The 22,733-nt window shown below is 38.0% G+C and overlaps 1 protein-coding gene across 1 annotated transcript in view; it reads left to right on the plus strand.

Annotated features, from left to right (window-relative positions):
• Pli (E3 ubiquitin-protein ligase pellino) overlaps nucleotides 1–22,733 on the plus strand; it is a 66,753-nt gene that overhangs the window by 4,802 nt on the left and 39,218 nt on the right. Inside the window, exons 2-3 of the mRNA XM_028184930.2 lie at nucleotides 4,038–4,142; nucleotides 17,569–17,800. Coding sequence (XP_028040731.2) covers nucleotides 4,038–4,142; nucleotides 17,569–17,800 — 337 coding nt within the window. The remainder of the gene's footprint in view (nucleotides 1–4,037; nucleotides 4,143–17,568; nucleotides 17,801–22,733) is intronic.

The raw sequence follows: 22,733 nt of genomic DNA on the forward strand, positions 1-22,733 counted from the left end.
GGGCTCAACCGGAGAGTTGCTAACACTGACCCTAGCAAGAGCAGTGCTTCGCAGAATCTACCACCGGATCGGAAACGCGACCCACTGAGAAGATCCGGCGAGAAACTCAGTGGGCTGAGGCCTATGTCCAGCAGTGGACGACTGTGGGCTGTTGATGATGATGATGATGATGGCGGCTTAGATTCGATACTTTTAAAAGATTTGATGTATTACACTCTGAGAACATTTAACTGTATGTTTCGTTATGCAATATGTTTTTTTTAATGTCATTTTAAGCTCGAGTCCAGAGCTGAAAGCAAAACGCTTCGTATTCGCGTCGAGCGTTAAATCGAAGTAATTTCCGGCGGCTGTAAAAAAATGATCACTGAACGCTCGATGTCCATCAAGTTCTGAGATTACATACATACACGAAGCCTACGTGTGTATGTCTGCTTCGTAATACGAGTATGTACATATGTGTGTAGACAAACACACCGGCTGTTCCCTTTTTCTTTTTCTTAGCTTACAATAAGTAATAAATAGAAAAACAGCAATTGTATTATTAGCTTTATTAAAAAATATTTGTAAACTTAATAAATTATCCTGGGTAAAAGTTTCCTTTTGTGTCGGAGAAGTCGCGTCCTCGTGTGGCCATGCTTGAAATTATTTTTTTGTAATACTAATTGAAGTCTTCTATGAGGTCGTCGTGGCCCTCAGATGCGACTATGCCCGTGTTCAAATAGGTAGCTATGTACCAATGAAATATGTACATAGCACATGTTCACGAATGACTTGTTGTGGGAGTTCTTGAAATCAATCCCCCATTTATGAAAACAAAAAAACTTGTAAATAATAATTTTATATTTCAGCAACAGCAGTGATTACTGGTTAGCGATACAGCACGCTGGTAAAATACATAGAAATCGCTGTTTACCCATTCACTCGTGCATTCCATAATCGCCTTTAAATACCAATCATATAGAGTCCGATCTGGTCCGGCTGGATCGTTTTCGATTAAATTTTCAGAAAATCTTCAGATTAGCCCAGCTGGGGATGATCCTTTGGTAACAATCGGATCAAAACCAAATCCAAGCGGGCCTGGTTTTTTACTAGTTCTTTATAAATTGGTTGATAGAAGCATTATTCGTTTTCTGAATCGCGTAATGACTTAATAATAAATAAATACAATAATGCATACTTAAGGCGACGGTTATGCGAATATCGATTTCACTCTCGTTAAATCAGTATCGTATTGATTTGTCACGTGATTTATTGGCTACAATGAAATTACACGAAGCCTGGAGAGAACGGCGAAGTGATACTTAGAAAGTGTTCAAGGCTTACGAGAGCAACTCTGAATCGTGACCGCGCAATTGGTGAAAGTAATACCCTGAATCAAGGGATCGAACTATATAGCAATTTAGACCAAATACACCGGTAATAGTACTTATTTTATTACTTTCACATTTCAAGGAAATCTCGCGGCTTAACCCGCGCTAAATAAGACTTTGTTAGGAAATAATGAAAAAAACGTCACATTTTCCTGGCATTCAAGAGTTGCTCGTCTCACTGTCTGGCCGATAAACTACCAGTCGATTTATAGATCCATTGGTACGTAAAATCACTAATCAGGGTTTGTCGCATTTATTATAGAAGACATACCCTGTGTTGCCACAGTCATGTTATTTACGATTATAAAAACCATCATAATTCTTAATCCAGTTTATATATCTGTGCGAATTACTAGGTACCCAAATCCATGCGGTCATTTTCGCTTTATTAAAGGCCCACTCGCATGAAATTCGAAATAGCCAAAACCGACTTTTTAAGAAGTTATACAAAAAAATGCATCAATGATAAATCTCAAAATACTGTCATTGTTGTTATTCCATTGAGGGTTTGGCAGATAGTTGCCCGGCTCTTCCTTGGGATCTTTCGTGTCTGCCGTCACTGTAGCCAGATAATGAAGCCTTTAAACTATTATTTTGAGCCCAAAATTATAATAAATCTTAATCTTTAGGACGGTTTGTATAATAAATCAGAATTGATTACAATGTAATGTTCCTATATCCCCTATCGAGATGTGTTTCAGGTTTCAATCATAAATATTTTTGGGGTGAAGTTCGAAAAAAACAAATACAAGCAAACATACTATTATCATTCATTGCTACCCTTTATCATATCACTGGTAAAAATGTTGAATATGACGCCTTTGGTTCGTTTCATATCTCCTGTGCCATCTTAGAAGAAGGTAACAAAAAAATAAAAGTTTGGAGTCTTCTCGAGTGTAAATTTTCCTATTTCAACTTCAACAAAGTTTAATTCCTCTTTGATGAGTATTACGTACTTATATCTTTAAAACTAATCATTAGAATCTAATGTAGATGAAGCTTCGCCTTCGTATTCCAAATGGGGTAATGGAAATCTTGCACGGTGCCAATTGGCTTCGGTTAAATCTGGGTTTAGCTGCCCGCAGCTTGTGGATTCATTTTTGTTTGTTGTTTAACGATAAACTTTTCTAAATCCCTTTCGTTTATTATGTTACTATTAATAGTTTATTTTTAATGTCTCGAACTGATTGATATCCGCTAGAAATGAGTACGACGAAACGGCAATTTTTTTTTAAATAAATTTTTATTTTGTTTCCAAGGATTCGCAAATGACTTTAAGTTAACTTCCGTTGTTCCCGCAAATGTCCCTATTAGCGGCAAACCGGATGCGACGTAGCCTCCTATCGCCACGTGCTCTGTATTCGAATGACGATAGTGACGAGTGACCATCGTTCATCGTTGCCCCCATCTCGAAATGTTGAATCACCGTCGTATAACTTCTTAGAATACACACCCACCACGTTGTATTGACTAATTGTAGTTTTCTGTTTTCCTTAATTTGCCAGCGACCGTTATTTGAAGAAGCACAAGAGTGATTGACGAATAACACGGAAAAATCTAGCAATAGACATGCAAATGCAGTTAATTACTTGACATCGCGGAAATAGCTAAATGGCGTGTTTTTTTTTAATATAAAGGTATTGAATTTAAATCTAGTAAAAAAACTGCGTGCAACGGAATGAAATCAGAATTTATTTTAAAGTGATACAAATGCGTCGGGATGCTCTGGACGTTCGATACAAGTTTTTGAAGGTAACGACCGGGAGATCGGACTGGAGTTATTTAAATTTTAACCTTCATAAATTCGGGTCGACGTCAAATGAAGATTCTGTAGGTGCGTGCGGCAAGTAAGGTCGAAATGGGTCATTGACCGTTTACCTGTAACGGATTCGGAGTTTTTGACCTTAAAATTGGTCGATTAGCCTTTGTTAAATCGCGCTAATTACGCGTTGTACTATAAAAGTGCTTTTGAGATAAATTTGTTTATTGCTTTTCCTTCGCCTAAATTTTATGTAGACCAGTCATTTATACAAAAGCGAAATTGAACAATGAGTAAACTACCTTCATGCCCAGAGATAAAGTGCCCTAGTTTCCGTAGAGAGGCCGATAGCTTATCGCCGATCAATAGCACTCAAAATGCTAAGTCCTCTGATGAAACAAAGGAAAATCGCATACTTACAGCATAAGGCGCTTAATTATTTCATAGGCACGCTCTGACAGATGCGACCGAGGCTGCTTTAACGTTTAATAGCTGGGGGAGTTTAATAACCATTTACGAGACTCGCGTAAGTGTCGGTGCATCGGCCGCAACCGGTTCTCGGCGGCCTCGGTCATAATTTACCACTAATCTTGACCCACAGCTGCATGACCAGTTGTGAGTTCGATGGAGAGGCGTGACCGGAGATATATCAATGAGATATCGTACGGACGGAAGTGGAAAAGATTGTGGGTGGCGGGTGTGGGTACTGTTCATTCAGGGCTTTAGTTTTAATGTAATAAAAACGGTCTTGAATAGAGCATAAATGTTCAGCTATATTAATTTATTAGATTAAACATCCTCTCTTTTTTATTTTCATTTCACAAATGGGCTCACAGCTGTATTTAGATGATGGAGAAGTTGAGTATGACGTCATTACGTAAACTGAATAAAATATTGTTTTCTTACAGTGCTGCGGACAGTGCGGAATCACCGATACTGGAGGAGGCAGGAGAGAGTGGCTCGGAACAGAAGCCAAAACCTCTCGTCAAATATGGCGAACTCGTGATACTAGGGTGAATATTAACATTGTTAATTTTATGCACATCGGATAGAGGGAAGAGATAACTTTCATATTATTATTCACACGATATCATATTGTGTAAGCAACGCATTTAATTTATCTACAGTTCAACATCTAGTCTTGACCACGACCTTATTGATTGACCTTTGATTTGATAAAGCGCTTTTGTTAGATGAGTCTCATCAAGATGACACCCTTTTCTTGTACATACAGATGCAATAATTGAAAGCGCGAAATTGTTCACTCTTCAATAATTGCAAAGTAAATTATTCATGTAAACGAAAAATAACCACAAAATTGAACACGAAATCAATGCTAATAATGACAGTTATTTCGTTTTCACCGAAGAAAGCGTGGTAGGGAAGGGACAACGATTTGTTTAAAGTTTTGACTTTTCTAAACACATGTACTTGCCTGTAACATTCTCGGACGCGTTGCTTCAAGCGTGTATTAAAATTTTGTTTTAGATTAATTTAATTGAAGTATTTTGAAGAGGATATGTTTTAAACAAATACTTTTATAATCACAAATTAATACATGAGTTCAATGAAGATTTGGATTCATTGTTTGAAACTAATTCATGGGAAAAATACTGAATATATGAATTACAGCGATCATTTTCAATTTGCGTGCAGTATTTATAACTACGAATGTTTTGCCTAAGGAAATAATTGAATCAGTAACGAACGCAGTAAAGTGGAGAGAGAAAAAAGCCACAGATAGATTACTTACTTACTGGTTCCGCTGATGCCAACATTTGTAATTATTTACGCACACAAAACAAATACTTAGCAAATATGTACAAAAACTGGTTCTCGTGTGTGCACCGAATTAAGATAAGCGCATTAACATTTACATTAGACATATTAAATGGTGAAAAAAAAGCAAACAATATGTAGTACGAAGTACGTTATTCGACTTATTGTCATGTTAAAAACATAAGTATTTGGATTTCACTTAAGTACGTTTTTGGTTTAATTTAGTGTGGTACAGCTGAGTGGAATATTAGTAGAAATATTATATTATAGCTATGTACATTCAGTTTGTATGTAATGAAATATTTGAGCTTCATTTTCACTGACTTCAAGACGTTCTATCAACTTGAAAATTGTTTCGTATCATTTTAATTATTTTTATTATCTAATATCTTAATCATTATCAACAGGATAAAAAAAATCCTTATTCTTCTTTATTGTACACACAGTTAATACAATACAATAATTGCGAAAACTTATTAAATGGCGAGCTTAACTCAACAATTGAGCTATCTACCAGCTAACCGTTCTTAAAGAGGGAGAGCTTTACATAAGTGGGTAGAAGAGTACAATCTAATCAATTTATTAAAAATCTATGAAATTTATTTACTTTTTTCTGTGTTTTCTTTTGTCGTTTTAAAACTACTTATATTATTTTATATAGAGCCCAAATAATTGTATAATACTATCATAATATATTTGTATGGGTGGGTGTGCAAGCTCACGACCCATCTGGTGGTAAACGAATGTTAGAGTCCATAGACATTATAACGCTAATGCTATCGCCCACCTTACGCCCAAATAGAGGTCAAAGTCCCAGTTGAATGCACGATGATAGTCTCACCTTTTTGCAAAGTAAAAATTATAATGTTCTATCTTCATACCTTCTCTCGCTCTTCAGACTGGAATATAACAATACAAGGACAGAAACAGCAAAAATATTGAGATTATATTATATTTTATTTAGATTATATAGATTTATATTTCGATAAATAGAGTATTTGTGAGTTTGTTACGAATGTTTCTAGATAAATTTCTGTCCCTTTTACTATACGAATCAATTACCTACCCACAGCTTCCTTATTACATAACTATTGCAACTTTTAACCTCTAAGAATAAATGACATACAACGCATTGTCATGCTATTGTCTCGACATTGAATCCGCCTGTGAATGTAGCTATGAGAATAGGCATTTCACCTTGAAAACCTCTTAACATCCCAATGTAATTACATATATTTTATAAGAATAAGAATATATAAAAAAAATACTTAAATAAATAACCTCTAACATAATTGACGTCCTCGGTTTCTAGACAGATGAAGAACATTTGAATGAGTTGCTAATTTACTTATTTATGGTATGTTTCGTTGAAGGGTAAACGGAGGAGATTTTGTTTATTCAATGGTTAGTTACACTGTTATTTCTCCGCCCATATATACAAGGGTAGATTGATAACAACCAGGAATAATAATACAATCACAATAATCCTGAATTAAATAGAGGCTTCAATCTTCTGTTAGTAAACAAAAGATAACTGGTGGTAGGACCTCTTGTAAGTCCGCACGGGTAGGTACCACCGCCCTGCCTATTTCTGCCGTAAAGCAGTAATGCGTTTCGGTTTGAAGGATGGGGCAGCTGTTGTAACTATACTGAGACCTTAGAACTTATATCTCAAGGTGGGTGGCGCATTTACGTTGTAGATGTCTATGGGCTTCAGTGACCACTTTACGCCAGGTGGGCTGTGAGCTCGATCACACATCTAGGCAATAAAAAATAATAAAAATTTAATGTAATGTGAAACTGAAACTGCAATAGTGTTCTACTGCTGTATATAAGCGGAAAATAACACTAATTTCATAAATTAAATATATATGCTTTTAATTTTAGTACGTTCGGTTAACCCGCAATGGAAAGCGAACAGCTGTAGTCACCCCGCACGAGATCTTGGACCGCGTCAAACTCCGCGCTTCACCTGATTTTTAATCGTATTACATGCGTTGAACGCAAAACTTACCCTCAGACATAGCCCACTGAGTTTCTCGCCGGATCTTCTCAGTGGGTCTCGTTTCAGATCCGGTGGTAGATTCTGCGAAGCACGACTCTTGCTAGGGTTCGTATTAGCAAAGTCGTCAGGTGTGAGCCCCGTGAGCTCACCTGCTAGTTAAGGTTACGCTGATATAGCCTCTCAAGGCTCTCAGCTTAGGTAGTAAAAAAAAAAAAAACCTATTATTAAATTTAATAATTCATTCTTCTATTTTGATTTATTTTGCAAGTCAGAACTCTCGCTACCCTATGCGTGTAATTGAATTCAGTTCATTGTAGCCCCTGAAATCTTGGATATAATATCTACGCACTGAATAATAATCTAGGGAATAATTCAACTCTAATTATATCCATTGCTTAGTAATCTAGACTCCAATGTCAGTAGTCGTTTACAAGGTTAAGCAAACAGTGTACATAGACATTAGTTATTGCGCATTCCGGATAGCCGTGACGTGGCCGTTTCAAAACATCAAGATTATACATTCCGCGTAGGATGCAACCGATACTATGCTTCGTTTAAAATGTTCTTGGAATGATCAGGACTGACCGCGATATCTGTGTTTTCGTTACGGTGAATTTTAATAAAAATGTTTTTTTTTTTGTTAGCGAATAATTAAATATCCTCTTGTTAGGGTTTTCCATTTTTATTGTTATTAGACGTATATAGGTACATATTGTATTTTACCAATTCGAATAATAATATCCAAACAATAGAGATAAACTTCATTCGTTTTGAATAAAAGTGCTTTAAGATTCTGTAACCAAAACGAAACCAACTGATTTTCTTTAAAATCGTGTGTTATAGAAGATGTAAATTAACAATTTTTGAAGGTAGGTTTTCTCTATAACGACGATTTGATTTACTATCATTTTTTTAAAGTTTGAAATCTTGAGTAATCAGTTATTAAGGTCGAATTTAGATCCTTCGGCGGATACAGCGTAACGGCTTCGCACTTATCGGGGCTAAAATAGGCTTAAAAAAAAGAAGATAGGGCCGGTAATACATATACGGAGAGCAAGAACAATTAGTTAGGCTCGTACCAATTATCATAAAAATTGTTGACTTCGACCGGGAACGAAAACCCGTGGTACATCAGATTCGTCGACCACTAAACTAAACGGGCTATAACTATACTTATATTTACACAGCTATATAGCTAGGTGCCGCCGTTTCCCGTCTTAAGTATTTATACAACCTACAAATATAAACGTTATCTTTCATTGTCACAATATGCAGAATTATTTGCATTACACACCGGTCAACGTGCGATAAACTATACGTACTGCGTACAAATAAACACGAAGATAGTGCACGAGTAAAGCGGAGAAAGCCTTTTCTGTTCTAATAAATCGTTATAATTGCTTTATTTAATTATCTGCTGGATACGAGGTACCGGTGAAAGTCGAACTTTGTTGTTAGGTTGTACCGGTTACGGTAATGTTAACGAGTCATTAAATAACGGCTGTAACGTAAGTATTAGAGGAGATTGTATTAATTATATTTGTTAATGCTTGCTCATTTATGTGTATCGAATATGCTGGTAGAGATTATAGAAAGATAATTTGGCATGCCTGGGTCTAAAACTTACAAAATTCGTGTCATAGCAATGAGTCACGATGACCAGTAAATATAATATAAGTCGTCGTGGCCTAAAGGATAAGACGTCCGGTGCATTCGTATCTAGCGATGCAACGGTGTTCAAATCCCGCAGGCAAGTACAAATTTTTCTAATGAAATACGTACTTAACAAATGTTCACGGTTGACTTCCACGGTGAAGGACTAACATCGTGTAGTAAAAATCAAACCCGCAAAATTATAATTTGCGTAATTACTGATGGTAGGACCTTTTGTGAGTCCGCACGGGTAGATACCACCACCTCGCCTATTTATGTCGTGAAGCAGTAATGCGTTTCGGTTTGAAGGGTGGGGCAGCCGTTGTAACCATACTGAGACTGAGACCTTAGAACTTATATCTCAAGGTGGGTGGCGCATTTACGTTATAGATGACGGAAAAAAAAAGCCCGCTGAGTTTGTTTCGCCGGTTCTTCTCAGGACTGTGGCTTTTTTTTGGAACCGGTAGTAGAGTTAACATTGTTATTTATATTTTGACACTCAACAAGTGTGTTATACTGACATCTAAGTTGAAATAAATGATTTTGAATTTGAATTTGAATTTGAGATGTCTATGGGCTCCAGTAACCACTTAACAACAGGTGGGCTGTGAACTCGTCCACTCTTTTATTTTATTTTATTTTTATTGCTTAGATGGGTGGACGAGCTCACAGCCCACCTGGTGTTAAGTGGTTACTGGAGCCCATAGACATCTACAATGTAAATGCGCCACCCACCACCACTCATCTAAGCAATAAAAAAAACTCATTGAAGGTAGTCAATAAAGCGTTTTATACGCAACCATTTTCGGTGCTCTGACAACGCCAATAAGTATTGTGTACGTGATGTCAACTGTTATATATCACGAACAAAATTCACGTGACGTTCCTAGATTGAATTCCACGACTGAAAACGTAGTAAGTTCGCTTGTCCCGGCTCGAACACGTGATTTCCTCGAAATGCTCCTTCGATACTCGGAAAGACGTCATGAATTAATGCATAATGAATAAATCTAACCTTATGCTTAGTGTTGAAACATTGAAACGCCGAATAATAAAATATTTTGTATACAACCACGTTGATCTACGTTGATTGAGAGGTTTCTCACTAACCCGAGTTTCTCGCTAATGCACCTTATGAATTTCATTTCGCGATTTTCTGGATTCAAACGCATTCACTATTTTAAGTTTATCACTTAATGACAGTACTTTAATTTTCCGTTTTGACATGATGCAGAACAGAACTTTCCTTCGCAATTAATTAACGATAAACTGAGTAAATTCGACAAACAGGACGGCACACAGGCACACGTGTCCATTCGAAAGAAATGCGATAAATGTCATAAAATAGCAGATGTTAAATTTGCAATTTGTTTTGTCATTTGTTCCTCCTAAATAATATAAACAAAAAAAGCTCGACTGTCGCTTATAGAGGTATAGATAAGTAGCAGTCTCACTTACGGAGGTCGATGAGGGAAAAACGACTCTCTCTTACAGAGGTTTCTGTTTCTCGCTAATAGAGGTTTTGGGAGCTTAAAATGACGGGTCCTGGCTATTACTTTCACTTGTCACTTACCCAGGTTTGACTGTATACTGTATATAACCAATTTTAAAAAAGACTATATATAGCCCGAGAAGAAATTGTAAATAATAATCCAAATTGAATTTTTCGAACAATAAGATTTTAATAAAAAACAATCTCTAACTTATTTGAATAATTCCGGCGTCCTAAAATTTAAATACGGGCATACATACGGCTATCTACAAATAATAATCACGGTTGTACAAATATATACTTATATATGTGCAAATATTGCGTATTTTATTACTTTAAAAAATGAGCTCAAGTATGGTTATTGTGAACACGGCGTCATATTGCGCACTCCACGTGTCTGCGGAGGTCATGATCATGCTTAGAAAACGTCTTCGTCTCGTTGCACGTTCGCGTAATACGAGGCACGTTTTATTAGTGTCACGGTCCAAAAATATTTTCGTGGCAATTTCATGATGTTTGTCGTGCGATATTATTTAGCGGGGACATTAAGAATGTAGATTTGCTTAGAATTTTTACTGGTGGTAGGACCTCTTGTGATTCCGCGCGGGTGGGTACCACCACACTGCCTATTTCTGCCGTGAAGCAGTAATGCGTTTCGGTTTGAAGGGTGGGGCAGCCGTTTTAACTATACTTGAGACCTTAGAACTTGTATCTCAAGGTGGGTGGCGCATTTACGCCGTGGATGTCTATGGGCTCCAGTAACCACTTAACACCAGGTGGGCCTTGAGCTCGTCCACCCATCTAAGCAATAAAAAAAAATATATATATTGCATAATATCAGTCTTGATCAGTTACTAATTTCCCATCACTAGTTCTATATTACTTAAAACCTAACTCTGCAACTAAATCTTGTCGTGACTAAGGACATAAAAACTAAAAAGCTGTAACCAAATGTTCAGAATTATAGAGGGTTTATCCCAAGTCAGGCGTTTTTTTTTTAATTTCGCCTTTTTCGAACGTTAAGCCCATTTGTCTTGGAAACATGGAACATTTGGTTCAATTTGGATCGACTAATGTGAAAATGTTGGTAACAAGATCCAGTAAACAAATGTAGAACGTCAATTTTGAAATATTAATCTTTTAATTATACTTGACTATCGCACAAAACTGCCGTTTCCTGCTAAAATGCGTTTTTCACGCGATATTTAAGTCAATTTTTTTTTTAAACGGTGTGGAATCCATTTACGTATCCCAGTCCGGGGGGTAAGGAACCGGGTTATGTCGGACTCCGGCGCCTCCTGAGAGGAAGAGGGGGACGAGGAGGGCCAAGGTCCTCCACCTCCCCGAATTCCCCGCAAGAGACTACGCCTTGAAAAAGGCGCGCGAAGCACTTGCCCCGCCGCATAACGACTACCGACTAAACCCCATCGAGCTCCACCAGACCTACGGTACCGTAATGCGCGCCGAAACTCCGCCTTCGCCGGTACCCGTCCTGATGGTAAGACGGGATTTCATCTCCGGGAAAATCCCGAAGGACGTCATTTCGGGAGATACAACGTGGGCGCCGCACAGGAGCCACCTTGCACCGCCCCACCACCGGACCGACAGTCAAGTACCGGGCGCCCCCGCACCCGCCACCTGATAGTCCCTACGGGGGCTGAGCGGCAGCTTCACGTGTCTGAAACATGTCTGACCTTTTGTAGTCGTCGTGGCCTAACGGATAAGACGTCCGGTGCATTCGTGTTGAGCGATGCACCGGTGTTCGAATCCCGCAGGCGGGTACCAATTTTTCAAATGAAATACGTACTCAACAAATGTTCACGATTGACTTCCACGGTGAAGGAATAACATCGTGTAATAAAAATGAAACCCGCAAAATTATAATTTGCGTAATTACTGGTGGTAGGACCTCTTGTGAGTCCGCGCGGGTGGGTACCACCACCCTGCCTATTTCTGCCGTGAAGCAGTAATGCGTTTCGGTTTGAAGGGTGGGGCAGCCGTCGTTACTATACTTGAGACCTTAGAACTTGTATCTCAAGGTGGGTGGCGCATTTACGTTGTGGATGTCTATGGGCTCCAGTAACCACTTAACATCAGGTGGGCTGTGAGCTCGTCCACCCATCTAAGCAATAAAAAAAAAAAAAAAAGTGTGTGTGTCCGCTCCGACGCACGACTGGAGTTTACTGGATATAAAAAATTAAACGAAACAATACGAGAAATAGTTCTATATTACGACAACACGATACACTACAGATTATTAACAAATTAACGAGACACAAAACAAACGACTAACAAATATATGAAAATACAATAATGAGAGAAACGCGCGATCAGTACGAGGCTTTGTGGCGGACTGCCGGCGCATGTACTAGCATGTCACACGAAATGCGCATAACGCATTTCGTGTGACATGCTAGTACGATTTTGGTCCCCATAATTTTCATACCCCGGGCCTATATATGTAAATCGATTCTAAAGGAGTAAACTCCAAAAAAAAAAAAAGACCTAAAACGAAATAAAAACATAAAATTCCGTATTTTATCTAGGTGAATCATTAAATAAATGTAACAACTAATTTTACTATCCGCGTAGCGTGTAAACGTTACGCAAGACGCGTAGTCGTACAATGCGTTATTTCTTGGAATCGCAAAATGATGTCGGTTACGAGCGACGCCGGAAACAAGATCGCGTGTGCTAACTGCCAAAATAGATCTTGGACGAGTTCCGCCAACCTGTTACCGGCCAGTGTTGGCTGCAAACGGGACTATCCTTTTAAGGACAGCTTTTCGAAGTTAACGGAAGGTGCGCCCATACAAAATATATCTATTGAATTCTGTTTCGAAATTTATGGAATCTATTCGATTGGCTTTATATGAAAATATGGGCACATATACGTGTGGCAGGTTTGTTAGATTGACAGAGTATTAATATTTGAAATTGATATTATTTACACGAAGCTATTTTTATTAGTATTACGAGCTGACCCGGCATACTTCGTAGTGCCTCAATCGATAAACAAAAGACCTAAACTTCTGTACAAAATAAACTTAAAACAAACAAAAGGAATCCGTCCGAGGGGGGGGGGGGGACATCAAAAGAAAAACGAAATTTTTATTTTTATTTAATTCCGAGCATTTTCATATTTATTTACCTTTTAAACCTTCTCTGGAATTCCACGAATAATTCAAGACTAAAATTAGCCAAATCGGTCCAGCCTTCTCGAGTTTTAGCGAGACTAACGAACAGCAATTCATTTTTATTTAAATACATTAGTATTATTAGTTCTCTATAATTACTTAGTAACATAGTAATTTGCTACATCTACACGCGTCACTTACTGATCTCTCCATCTACTTCTATACACCGAGTACAAGAGTTTTTAATTTGAGTGGAACCATCGGTACTCCAATTTCGACAATGCTGTGATTTTTAATTTATTAAAATAGTTCAAAGTTTCTACTCAGAATAGGTAATACAACATCCATTAGGTAATACACTCCTGTAATAGTTAATACAACATGTATTACCTATTCTACGAATGGATGATATGAATTAGGAGCAGTGGTAAAAGAAGAACGCTCACCTACATACATCTGGTGGTGGTGGTAGCGTTATGTTATAGAATTTATGTTGTTGCTTTGTGTAGAATTGTATCACACGTACAACGCGCTCAAACATAAATCCAGATGTAGCTCGTCTTTGCTTTTTCAAGTTACAAAAACAAAATCCCCGTTGATCGATCCGCCATGTAACACGAACCGATACAGGCGTGAAATTGCATTTCCTAAGACGTCAATTCGATCGATAGTGTACAGTTACATTCAGTTAACTTAATCGTCGAGTACATAATACGGTTCTGCGGTTATTTTATTGTAGATTTTAATTTTATCGTAATATTAGCCTTCGATTAGGTATGGGTTATATGGTTGTACGAATATCGGCTGCAATTCCGCTATTACTCATGCAATTTGTATAAAAAAATAATTTAATAATTTTTACTGGTGGTAGGACCTCTTGTGAGTCCGCGCGGGTAGGTACCACCACCCTGCCTATTTCTGCCGTGAAGCAGTAATGCGTTTCGGTTTGAAGGGTCGGGCAGCCGTTGTAACTATACTGAGACCTTAGAACTTATATGTCAAGGTGGGTGGCGAATTACGTTGTAGATGTCTATGGGCTCCAGTAACCACTTAACACCAGGTGGGCTGTGAGATCGTCCACACATCTAAGCAAAAAATTTTTTTTGCAAAAAAGAATTTTTATACGAGCCGTCTTCCAATTATTATGAACTGAACGATAAAGAAATCAGTGAGATAGGTCGAGTAACTAGTTCTCAAGTAATGCTCCGTCATACAAATTACGATTGATTTATAATTATATTCCGCTATTCATAATTCTTAATTAATAAAAATATTTTAACTCAATAATAAATATGACAGTGTGTTCGCTAATTCGTGGCTTAGGTAGCAAGAGCTTTACAAATCTACTGGTAGTTTATGGACCAAAGAGTGACACAAACAACCCTTGATTAATTAGAAATTGAACATGGGTGAAACCGCAGGACACATTTAGTAGTTATACACGAAGAACATCAAATGTGAATTATGATTTAAATAGTTTATTAATGTGCTCCTGTAACCACGCCAGATATGCGCCCCGTCTATGCAATAAATTAATGAGATTTAGCTAACCGTTATTTTATTTTTTTCACTTATTGCTTAGATGGGTGGAAGAGCTTACAGCCCACCTGATGTTTGGTTACTGCAGCCTATAGACATCTACAACGTAAACACGCCACCCACCTTGAGATACAAGTTCTAAGGTCTCAGTATAGTTACAACGGCTACCCCACCCTTCAAACCGAAACGCATTACTGCTTCACGACAGAAATGGGCGGGGTGGTGGGACCTACCCGTGCGAACTCACAACATTTAGTGAAGCTAGATACAGTTTAGTAAAAATGTGATTATAGAATAGCGTTCTCTATCTATGTTTTACTGATAGTAGGTCTTATAGTAATGTAGGTACTAGCCACCTTACCTATTTTGGCGTGAACCTTCCTTGCGTTCCGCCTTGAAAGGGTGCGACAGCCGTATTAGATTACAATATTATCATGTCTCAAAGTGGACGATCGCATTGACTTTTTAACGTCTATGAGTTCCGATACCACTCAACACCTGATTGAACTTTTTTAAACTTAAATTAAATGTGGATAAACGAAGGTAAGTTCTTCCACCGAGCGGGTAATTTTGCCGATATTGATATTCCGGTGGGCAGAACATCAGTCAGATGTTAAGAAAGCGGTTGATAGATGCGGTTCATGCCACCCATGACCAAACACTATGAAGGAAAGTCACATGTGGTCGCGATTCTCAACACTGAGGAAACGATGAAGAAGAAGAAGACTATATGAAAGCTTATCTTGAAAATGTCGATAGCAATTTTCAGGCATCTGTCAAATATCTAGTGTTCCATGATGGTTACCCGCCACAGATATTATGTTCCTTGGGGGTCGATAGCCACGGATTTACTGTAATAACACGTCGGTTTGAAAACAAGGTTTCTGTTTTTTTCTTTAACATAATTTGGAATAATCACAAACGAAATTCGGTTCTTTGACTATTGCGTCATGGCACCGAGAATTGTTTTTGGAGCCTTAGTTGCGAGTTAAAACCGATTGTCCTTTTAAATTGGATTTCACGCAATACTCGTAACAACTTATTAATGAAAAAAACATATTGTATTCATTTCTGTTTTCCCTAACCATTTGTTAGATATTTAATTAAAAAATTGCTACTGGTATTCCCTAATACTAATCGAATCCTTTCTCGGTCCCGGGGGTTTTTTGTGCTATTACAATAACCAATTCCCAATTTCAAAAACAATACCTTTAAGGTCTTAGGTTGGCTTCCATATGTTTCCGTATCGTTTATCGGGCACTGCAACAAGCGGCGGTCACCGTTTTCGTCGAACCCGTCGCTTGCGACGAAGGGCTCGACGAGTAAATTAACCCTCAGACACAAGCCACTGAGTTTCTCGCCGGATCTTCTCACTGGGTCGCGTTTCCGATCCGGTGGTAGATTCTGCGAAGCACGGCTCTTGCTAGGGTTCGTGTTAGCAACGTCGTCAGGTTTGAGCCCCGTGAGCTCACCTACTAGTTAAGGTTACGCTGGAATAGCCTCTCAAGGCTAGCAGCTTAGGTAGGAAAAAAAAAACCAACAAGCGGAACCACCTCCACAGTCGGTTCGCTTCGAAAACCACTTTTATGTCAGCCATTACGTGCCCTTACATAATAAACGTACAAAGGCTTTACACTTGTGTGGTTTCCCATGAGCTAACATCGTCTTATAATAATAATAATGCTTTCTTGTGCAACTTTACATTCGTGTGAAACATGTGATACCGGAATTATTTGAATGTTGATTCATAAGAATAAAATGTTTTTCGATGTCTCTTTAAATGTTTGCACTTGTAATGTGCCAATTTCTAACTGTATTTGGTATTTCTGTGGCGGGATCTTCTTAAAAGCTCGCGATTCCGATCCGGTTGTAGACGAAGCAGCTGCCCTTGAGCTGTTACAAAATCCCACCCTTCCTGGCTGAGCCTGTCCGAGCAAAGTCTAGGGGGCCACCAGGAATTTATTTTTCTTAAAAAAGGACGACTCTATAAGATTGTTTTTATTTCTTCTAAGATATTCTCGAGTGCTCCTAGGATTCATTAGTATTCTAATCATTCCTTAGACGGATACAGAATGGTATTGTAATAATTATGAGTTTAGTTAATTACATTCGATATATGTTAACGTAAACAGTTGAAGTACTAAAGATAAGTGTCAAGGCTTGAGAAGTGTTTGTTCGCAACGGTACGATGCGACGCACAATACTAATAATGCGTTTTTACTCATTCATTCTCACGGAATACAATTTTTCGCATTGACGTTTAATTTTTACTATACAATTGATATTCGCGTTGGCTTATCGTTTGAAGTTTACTTGTTTTTTATAGCTTTTGCGGGTTTTGATTTTTATTACACGATGTTATTCCTTCACCGTGGAAGTCAATCGTGAACATTTGTCAAGGTCGTATTTCATTAGAAAAATTGGTACCCGCCTGCGGGATTCAAACACCGTTGCATCGCTAGACACGAATGCACCGGACGTCTCATCCTTTAGGCCACGACTACTTCTAACTGACACACCTGACGGAGAATAGTGGCATATTAAATTGAATTCGTTTTGATTGTATTAATTTAAAAATGTCTGTAAAATTATTAGTTTATTAATAAATTATCGACGTGTTTGTCTTCCTTCTATTACTTTCAAAACCTTGCATCTGATTGTGATGAAACTTGGTACAGTATTTTATGATACTCCAGAAGACGTTTCCGAATATTCACCACTGACCGAGACTGAATTTCATTAGTGCTTAATAAAGGTAGAGATTGACAAATCACGGTCTAGCCCAAACGGGTTTTATTCCGATATAAAATCTTATCTTAGTATAATAATTTCAGGTACAATGGATATCTACCAGCCGGCGAGCGAGGACGAAGAAGAAGCAAATTCGTTCTGTACAGAAGGCCTCAAGCAAATGGCGTGAGACGTTCGAAGCACTACGTTGTGAAAACTCCTCACAGCAGCAAAGCCATACTCGATGCCAGCCAACACTCCATCTCGTACACCCTCAGTCGCAGTCAGGCGGTCATCGTGGAATACACCGAAGACCCTGACACGGATATGTTTCAGGTCAGTTCTCAATTTCGTCTTGCACATTTTAACTACAAGCAGAGTCCAGTCAGTTTCTTGTCGGATCTTTTTAGTGGGTCGCGATTCTGATCCTGTGGTAGATTCAGAGAAGAACTGCTGTTACTAGTGTTAGTAATTTATCCAGGCTGAGCCCTGTGAGTTCGCCTACACATCCGGTGAAGCATAACCACCCGAGGCATTTTTTATTTTTATGATTGAAGTATTACTGGTGGCCCGGAGGCCCTTCCAGTTTCACCAAGACAGATGGGCGAGCAAGGCTCAGCCAGGAGGGGTGGGATTTGCTAACAGCTATCCGTGCGCCTCCGAAGACCTAATAACTCAAGAGCAGCCGCTTCGCGAATGAATCCACTGCCGAATCGGAATCGCGACTCGCTGAGAAGATCCGGCGAGAAACTCAGCGGGCTGATGCATGTTTTAGGTTGCACGTCGAACTCTTTGCCGAGTTCGACGAGTACATCCGAGGCTACTAGCAATAGGTAGACGAAAAAAAAAACACCGCTTTTAATTATAGAAAACTTGAAATGGAGCTCTTCTGATATTGGTGTTCTTGGTTGGGTAAAAAATTTGAAACGTCAATACTCTTATATCCACGGCTTTTGGGTCAGGTGCACCATTTCAACTCAGGGCACCAACACTATTTGGTTTTATAATAAAAAACATTGCTAGCTCCAAATACCAGTTAACTAATTTATGTATTATACTATCGTTAAAGGGTTATTATAAAGGCGAACTTTAAGTAGTCGAGAGTATAAGGAAAATCCGGCTGTTTGTAAATGTTTTTCCAAATACTGTATACGTAATAAGATTTACTGATTCAGTTATTCAAAGAAAAAAATTAAGATTTTCATAAATATTATTAAAATTGAAAGAATCACATGATTTCGTTCTGCTTACTTCTTATATACCTTGTGTCCCGTAAAATAAGATATTCATTACAAAATCTAAGTCACAGTATATAAGAACACTAGAATCCGCATGTGGGAAAGGTCAACTACTCGTAAATTGACTGTGCAAGTCGTTGTACGTGTTGCGTAATAATAATTCATACTTGATCAATGTCATTCGTGTCACATAACTGTTTATCTATATACTAATACGCGAAGCAAAACTTTGTAGCTACCCCTTTTTACGAAAATTGCGCGGACGGAGGAGTATGAAATTTCCCACACTTTTAGAGAATATAGAGAAGGAGTGCACAATGCTAATATTTTTTTTAAATAATGCATAAAAGATACATTAAATCAATAAATAAAAACATTACACACACTAACATGTATTTGACACACACGCACGCATGCATACTATTTGTTTATTGTCAAACTGTTCTTATTGCATTAAGTCTATGGTCAAATTGAGAATAGATTAAATATTGTTTGTCTTTGGTAATATTTGTCTAAAGTATAGTCTTGGCGAAATCTATGATTATAGAAGTATCATAAATAGTCTTTGACAGAAGTATAACAAATAGTTTAATAATGTTCAAATTTATAATTGCAATTAATTATAGTCGAATTTCGACTACTGCGGGATCACTAGTTTTTATAAAATGATGCATGTACACGTTTAAAATTAACTATAAGAAGATCGTTTGGGAGGCGTACGTGACCAGGACGCCGCCACGCCGTTGTTATATTGGCTCGACTGTCCGGCGTAGTAGGGTTTTTCCATCTAATGACGGAAAGCGTTTTTAAAAACAAACTATGTACGGTACAATTATGACAGACATGTAGGTATATTGTTTTTATTATACATATATGAGAATACACGAAATCTTATGTCGAACCACCCTGCCTATTTCTGCCGTGTAGCAGTAATGCGTTTCGGTTTGAAGGATGGGGCAGCCGTTGTAACCATACTGAGATTTTAGAACTAATATCTCAAGGTGGGTGGCGCGTTTATGTTCTAGATGTCTATGGACTCCAGTAAGACTCCGGTATATCCAGTAAATATTTATTTATACTGCCTCTCGGGTATTGAATTTTTGAATTTTTACCCCGCCAAGGTATAAAATATGATGAGTATGTATGATGGTGGATGTCGTAAATCTTCCAACCGTACCTTTGTAACTTAGAGACCGTCTGTAGTGCCGTATGAGATCGGGTATTGTCGTGTAGGAGCAGCGGGGACGAATAATTAACCAAGATTGGCCCGAAATTCGCGAGCTTCTCAATCATTGTGTCCAGTTTCTTAGTAATATCGGTGTCGGTAAAAAGATGTGATGAATTATACCGGCAATAGAGCACTAAAGAGTGACCATAACTGCAAAAGAGAACTCTAATAATATAACCAATTAACAAATGGCTGAAATTAAAAATGGATTTCCATTTTTTTTTAATAAAATTCATTTGAATTTAGAATATATTGCCAGCCTTACGTAAATTACGTTTCACATCGCCGGAGTTCTAATACAGAACCTTCATAGGTAAAGAAAGATCTATAATTTCACTATGTGGTACTTATGTATTTTTTTTTATTTGTATAAACAGGGAAACCATCTCATCGCCCATCCGATGGTAAGTGGTTTAACCATAGACCAGACCATCTCGCTGTCCATCCGATGGAAAATGGCTTAACCGTAGACCAGACCACTTCAAAACGTCCCTGTTTGGACAATTTGCTTTTAATTACAATGCATTCCAATGTGAAGCGTCAGACAAGCGCTTATATAGTGCCATTGAGACTTCGAGGAGATTAGCAAATGATTTAATACAGTTTCAACATACACAAGATCAGCATACTAATCCTCTTCTGACAATACACGCTACTGATCCCGGTTTTCGGCTCAACCAAATCCACTCCCACACGAACATACTTCAATCTATACATATAAATAAAATTGGAGTGTCTGTTTGTAATATTGAAATAACCGCTTTTTACTACATGCATACGAATGTATATACGGTACATACACCAAAATAACATTTTTTACAATTTTTGTCTGACTGTCTGTCTGTCTGTCTGTCTGTTTGTTCCGGCTAATCTCCGACACGGCTGGACCGATTTTGACGGGACTTTCACTGATAGGTAGCTGATGATATAAGGAGTAACTTAAGCTTTTTTTAGACTAGCCTCGCCCCGTGGCTTCACTCGCGGTTCGACAATAACATCTCGGGACTGAGCTATCAATAATAAAATTTAACGTTCTGAAGCGAAGCGAGGGCGGGTCGCTAGTTATATATAAATATAATATGCAGAACTTAACTCATAACATATAATTTTAAGATAGGCACACTTGTTTGTGTATTGCTTGAACAGGTCACGATAAAAATTGATCAGTATCCTCTATGTCTATATTTGTATAAACTAGTGATGTATCAAAACCATGAAACGGTACGAATTAAATAGAAATGATAATGCATTCCGTCAAAACTATTTACTGGAATCTTAGCGATACATAAATCGGATTGCGTCACGTTACTAGTTTCTTCAAACTATGAGGATTGCTGAGAAGACATTCGATACTATGTTTGTTGTAAACAATGGACTTATCTTACGCTGGGACATAAGGTCACGTATTTCTAGAAAATTAATAACAATAAATATCGATGATTGTAATTGAATATTAGTTGAAGCCTTGATAAATTATTCTTGACATTGTAGTATTATTTTTGTACACATGCCGCTGCTGTTGCCTTTAAGGGTATGAAATCGAAATGCGTTCATACCCGATCCTTTAGACCGAATGGTAAACAGTCGACGTCGCCCAAAACACGTCATTACGGATCCTCCCGATAAATTAACGTTGCTTTTAGGTACCACAAGCACCGGTAACAGTCCTCGTCGAACCCGTCGCTTGCGACGAAGGGCTCGACAAACGAATTAACCCATAGGCACAGCCCACTGAGTTTCTCGCCGGATCTTCTCAGTGGGTCGAGTTTCCGATCCGGTGGTAGATTCTGCGAAGCACTGCTCTTGCTAGGGCCAGTGTTAGCAACACTCCGGTTTGAGTCCCGTGAGCTCACATACACGTTAGGGTGAAGCTGAAATAGCTGAAATAGCCTCTCAAGGCTATCAGCATAGGTAGGAAAAAAATAAAAGTACGATTCGCATTAATTTAACGCCTGTACTCCAAATTTCCTGAACACATCCTTGTTTTGCGCCAAAAAATGGGCCAAGGTTAGTAATTAGTAAATAAAATAGGCATTTCATATAAGTGCAACCATTGTTATGTTGCCGATACTCCAAATAGGTCTACATCATAAACTTGTTTATTGTGTAATATTCGTGTTATGCAAAATTAACTAACGATATTTGTAATAAATTTTCACTCTGTTGTTTTTTCTTCATATATTTTGGACTTGCGCCAGTACGGCGAGGCAAACTCAGCTGCGTTTGGTGGTTTAACGAATATGCTCTTGCCTAAACAGTTTTCTTCATAGAAGTAAATATTCACAGAAAATGTATGTCGAATCAATTCTTTTATGAACATAGAAGGAGCCGTATTTCAACTAACGATCACAACTATATTGGAATTTGGTAATAATTGTTGTTAGTCGTGTAATTAAAATTCCTCAAATATTAATGACAATTTAGTAGGGAGTAAAAACGCAAAAACCAGATTCATAAAATTTTATAATTAATAATAATAATAATCTTACGTAAGAAATACTGTAACCTCTAAGTTTAAGGTTAAAGAATATCGCGCAGTCACTCGAGAAATAAACTGTTGAAAGTTTATACAACGATCGTAGCCTGTAGTATTAAATCGTCGCACATGGGTTAGTGGCCCCCGGGAGAGAACAATGCGTTGGTCCCTCCCCACTCCTCGCAGGGATGATTAATGTTTTAATACACAGACTGTAGCTAGCATACGTCGTCGGATCCTGGTCGTATAGAATTTTGAGTTATTATAAAACTGGCAACGGAAACTTTAATTTACACCTGTCATAATCTATCGCAGAAAACTAAATAC

The sequence above is a fragment of the Bombyx mandarina genome, chromosome 25 (genome assembly GCF_030267445.1).
Source record: "Bombyx mandarina strain Sakado chromosome 25, ASM3026744v2".
NCBI lineage: Eukaryota > Metazoa > Arthropoda > Insecta > Lepidoptera > Bombycidae > Bombyx > Bombyx mandarina.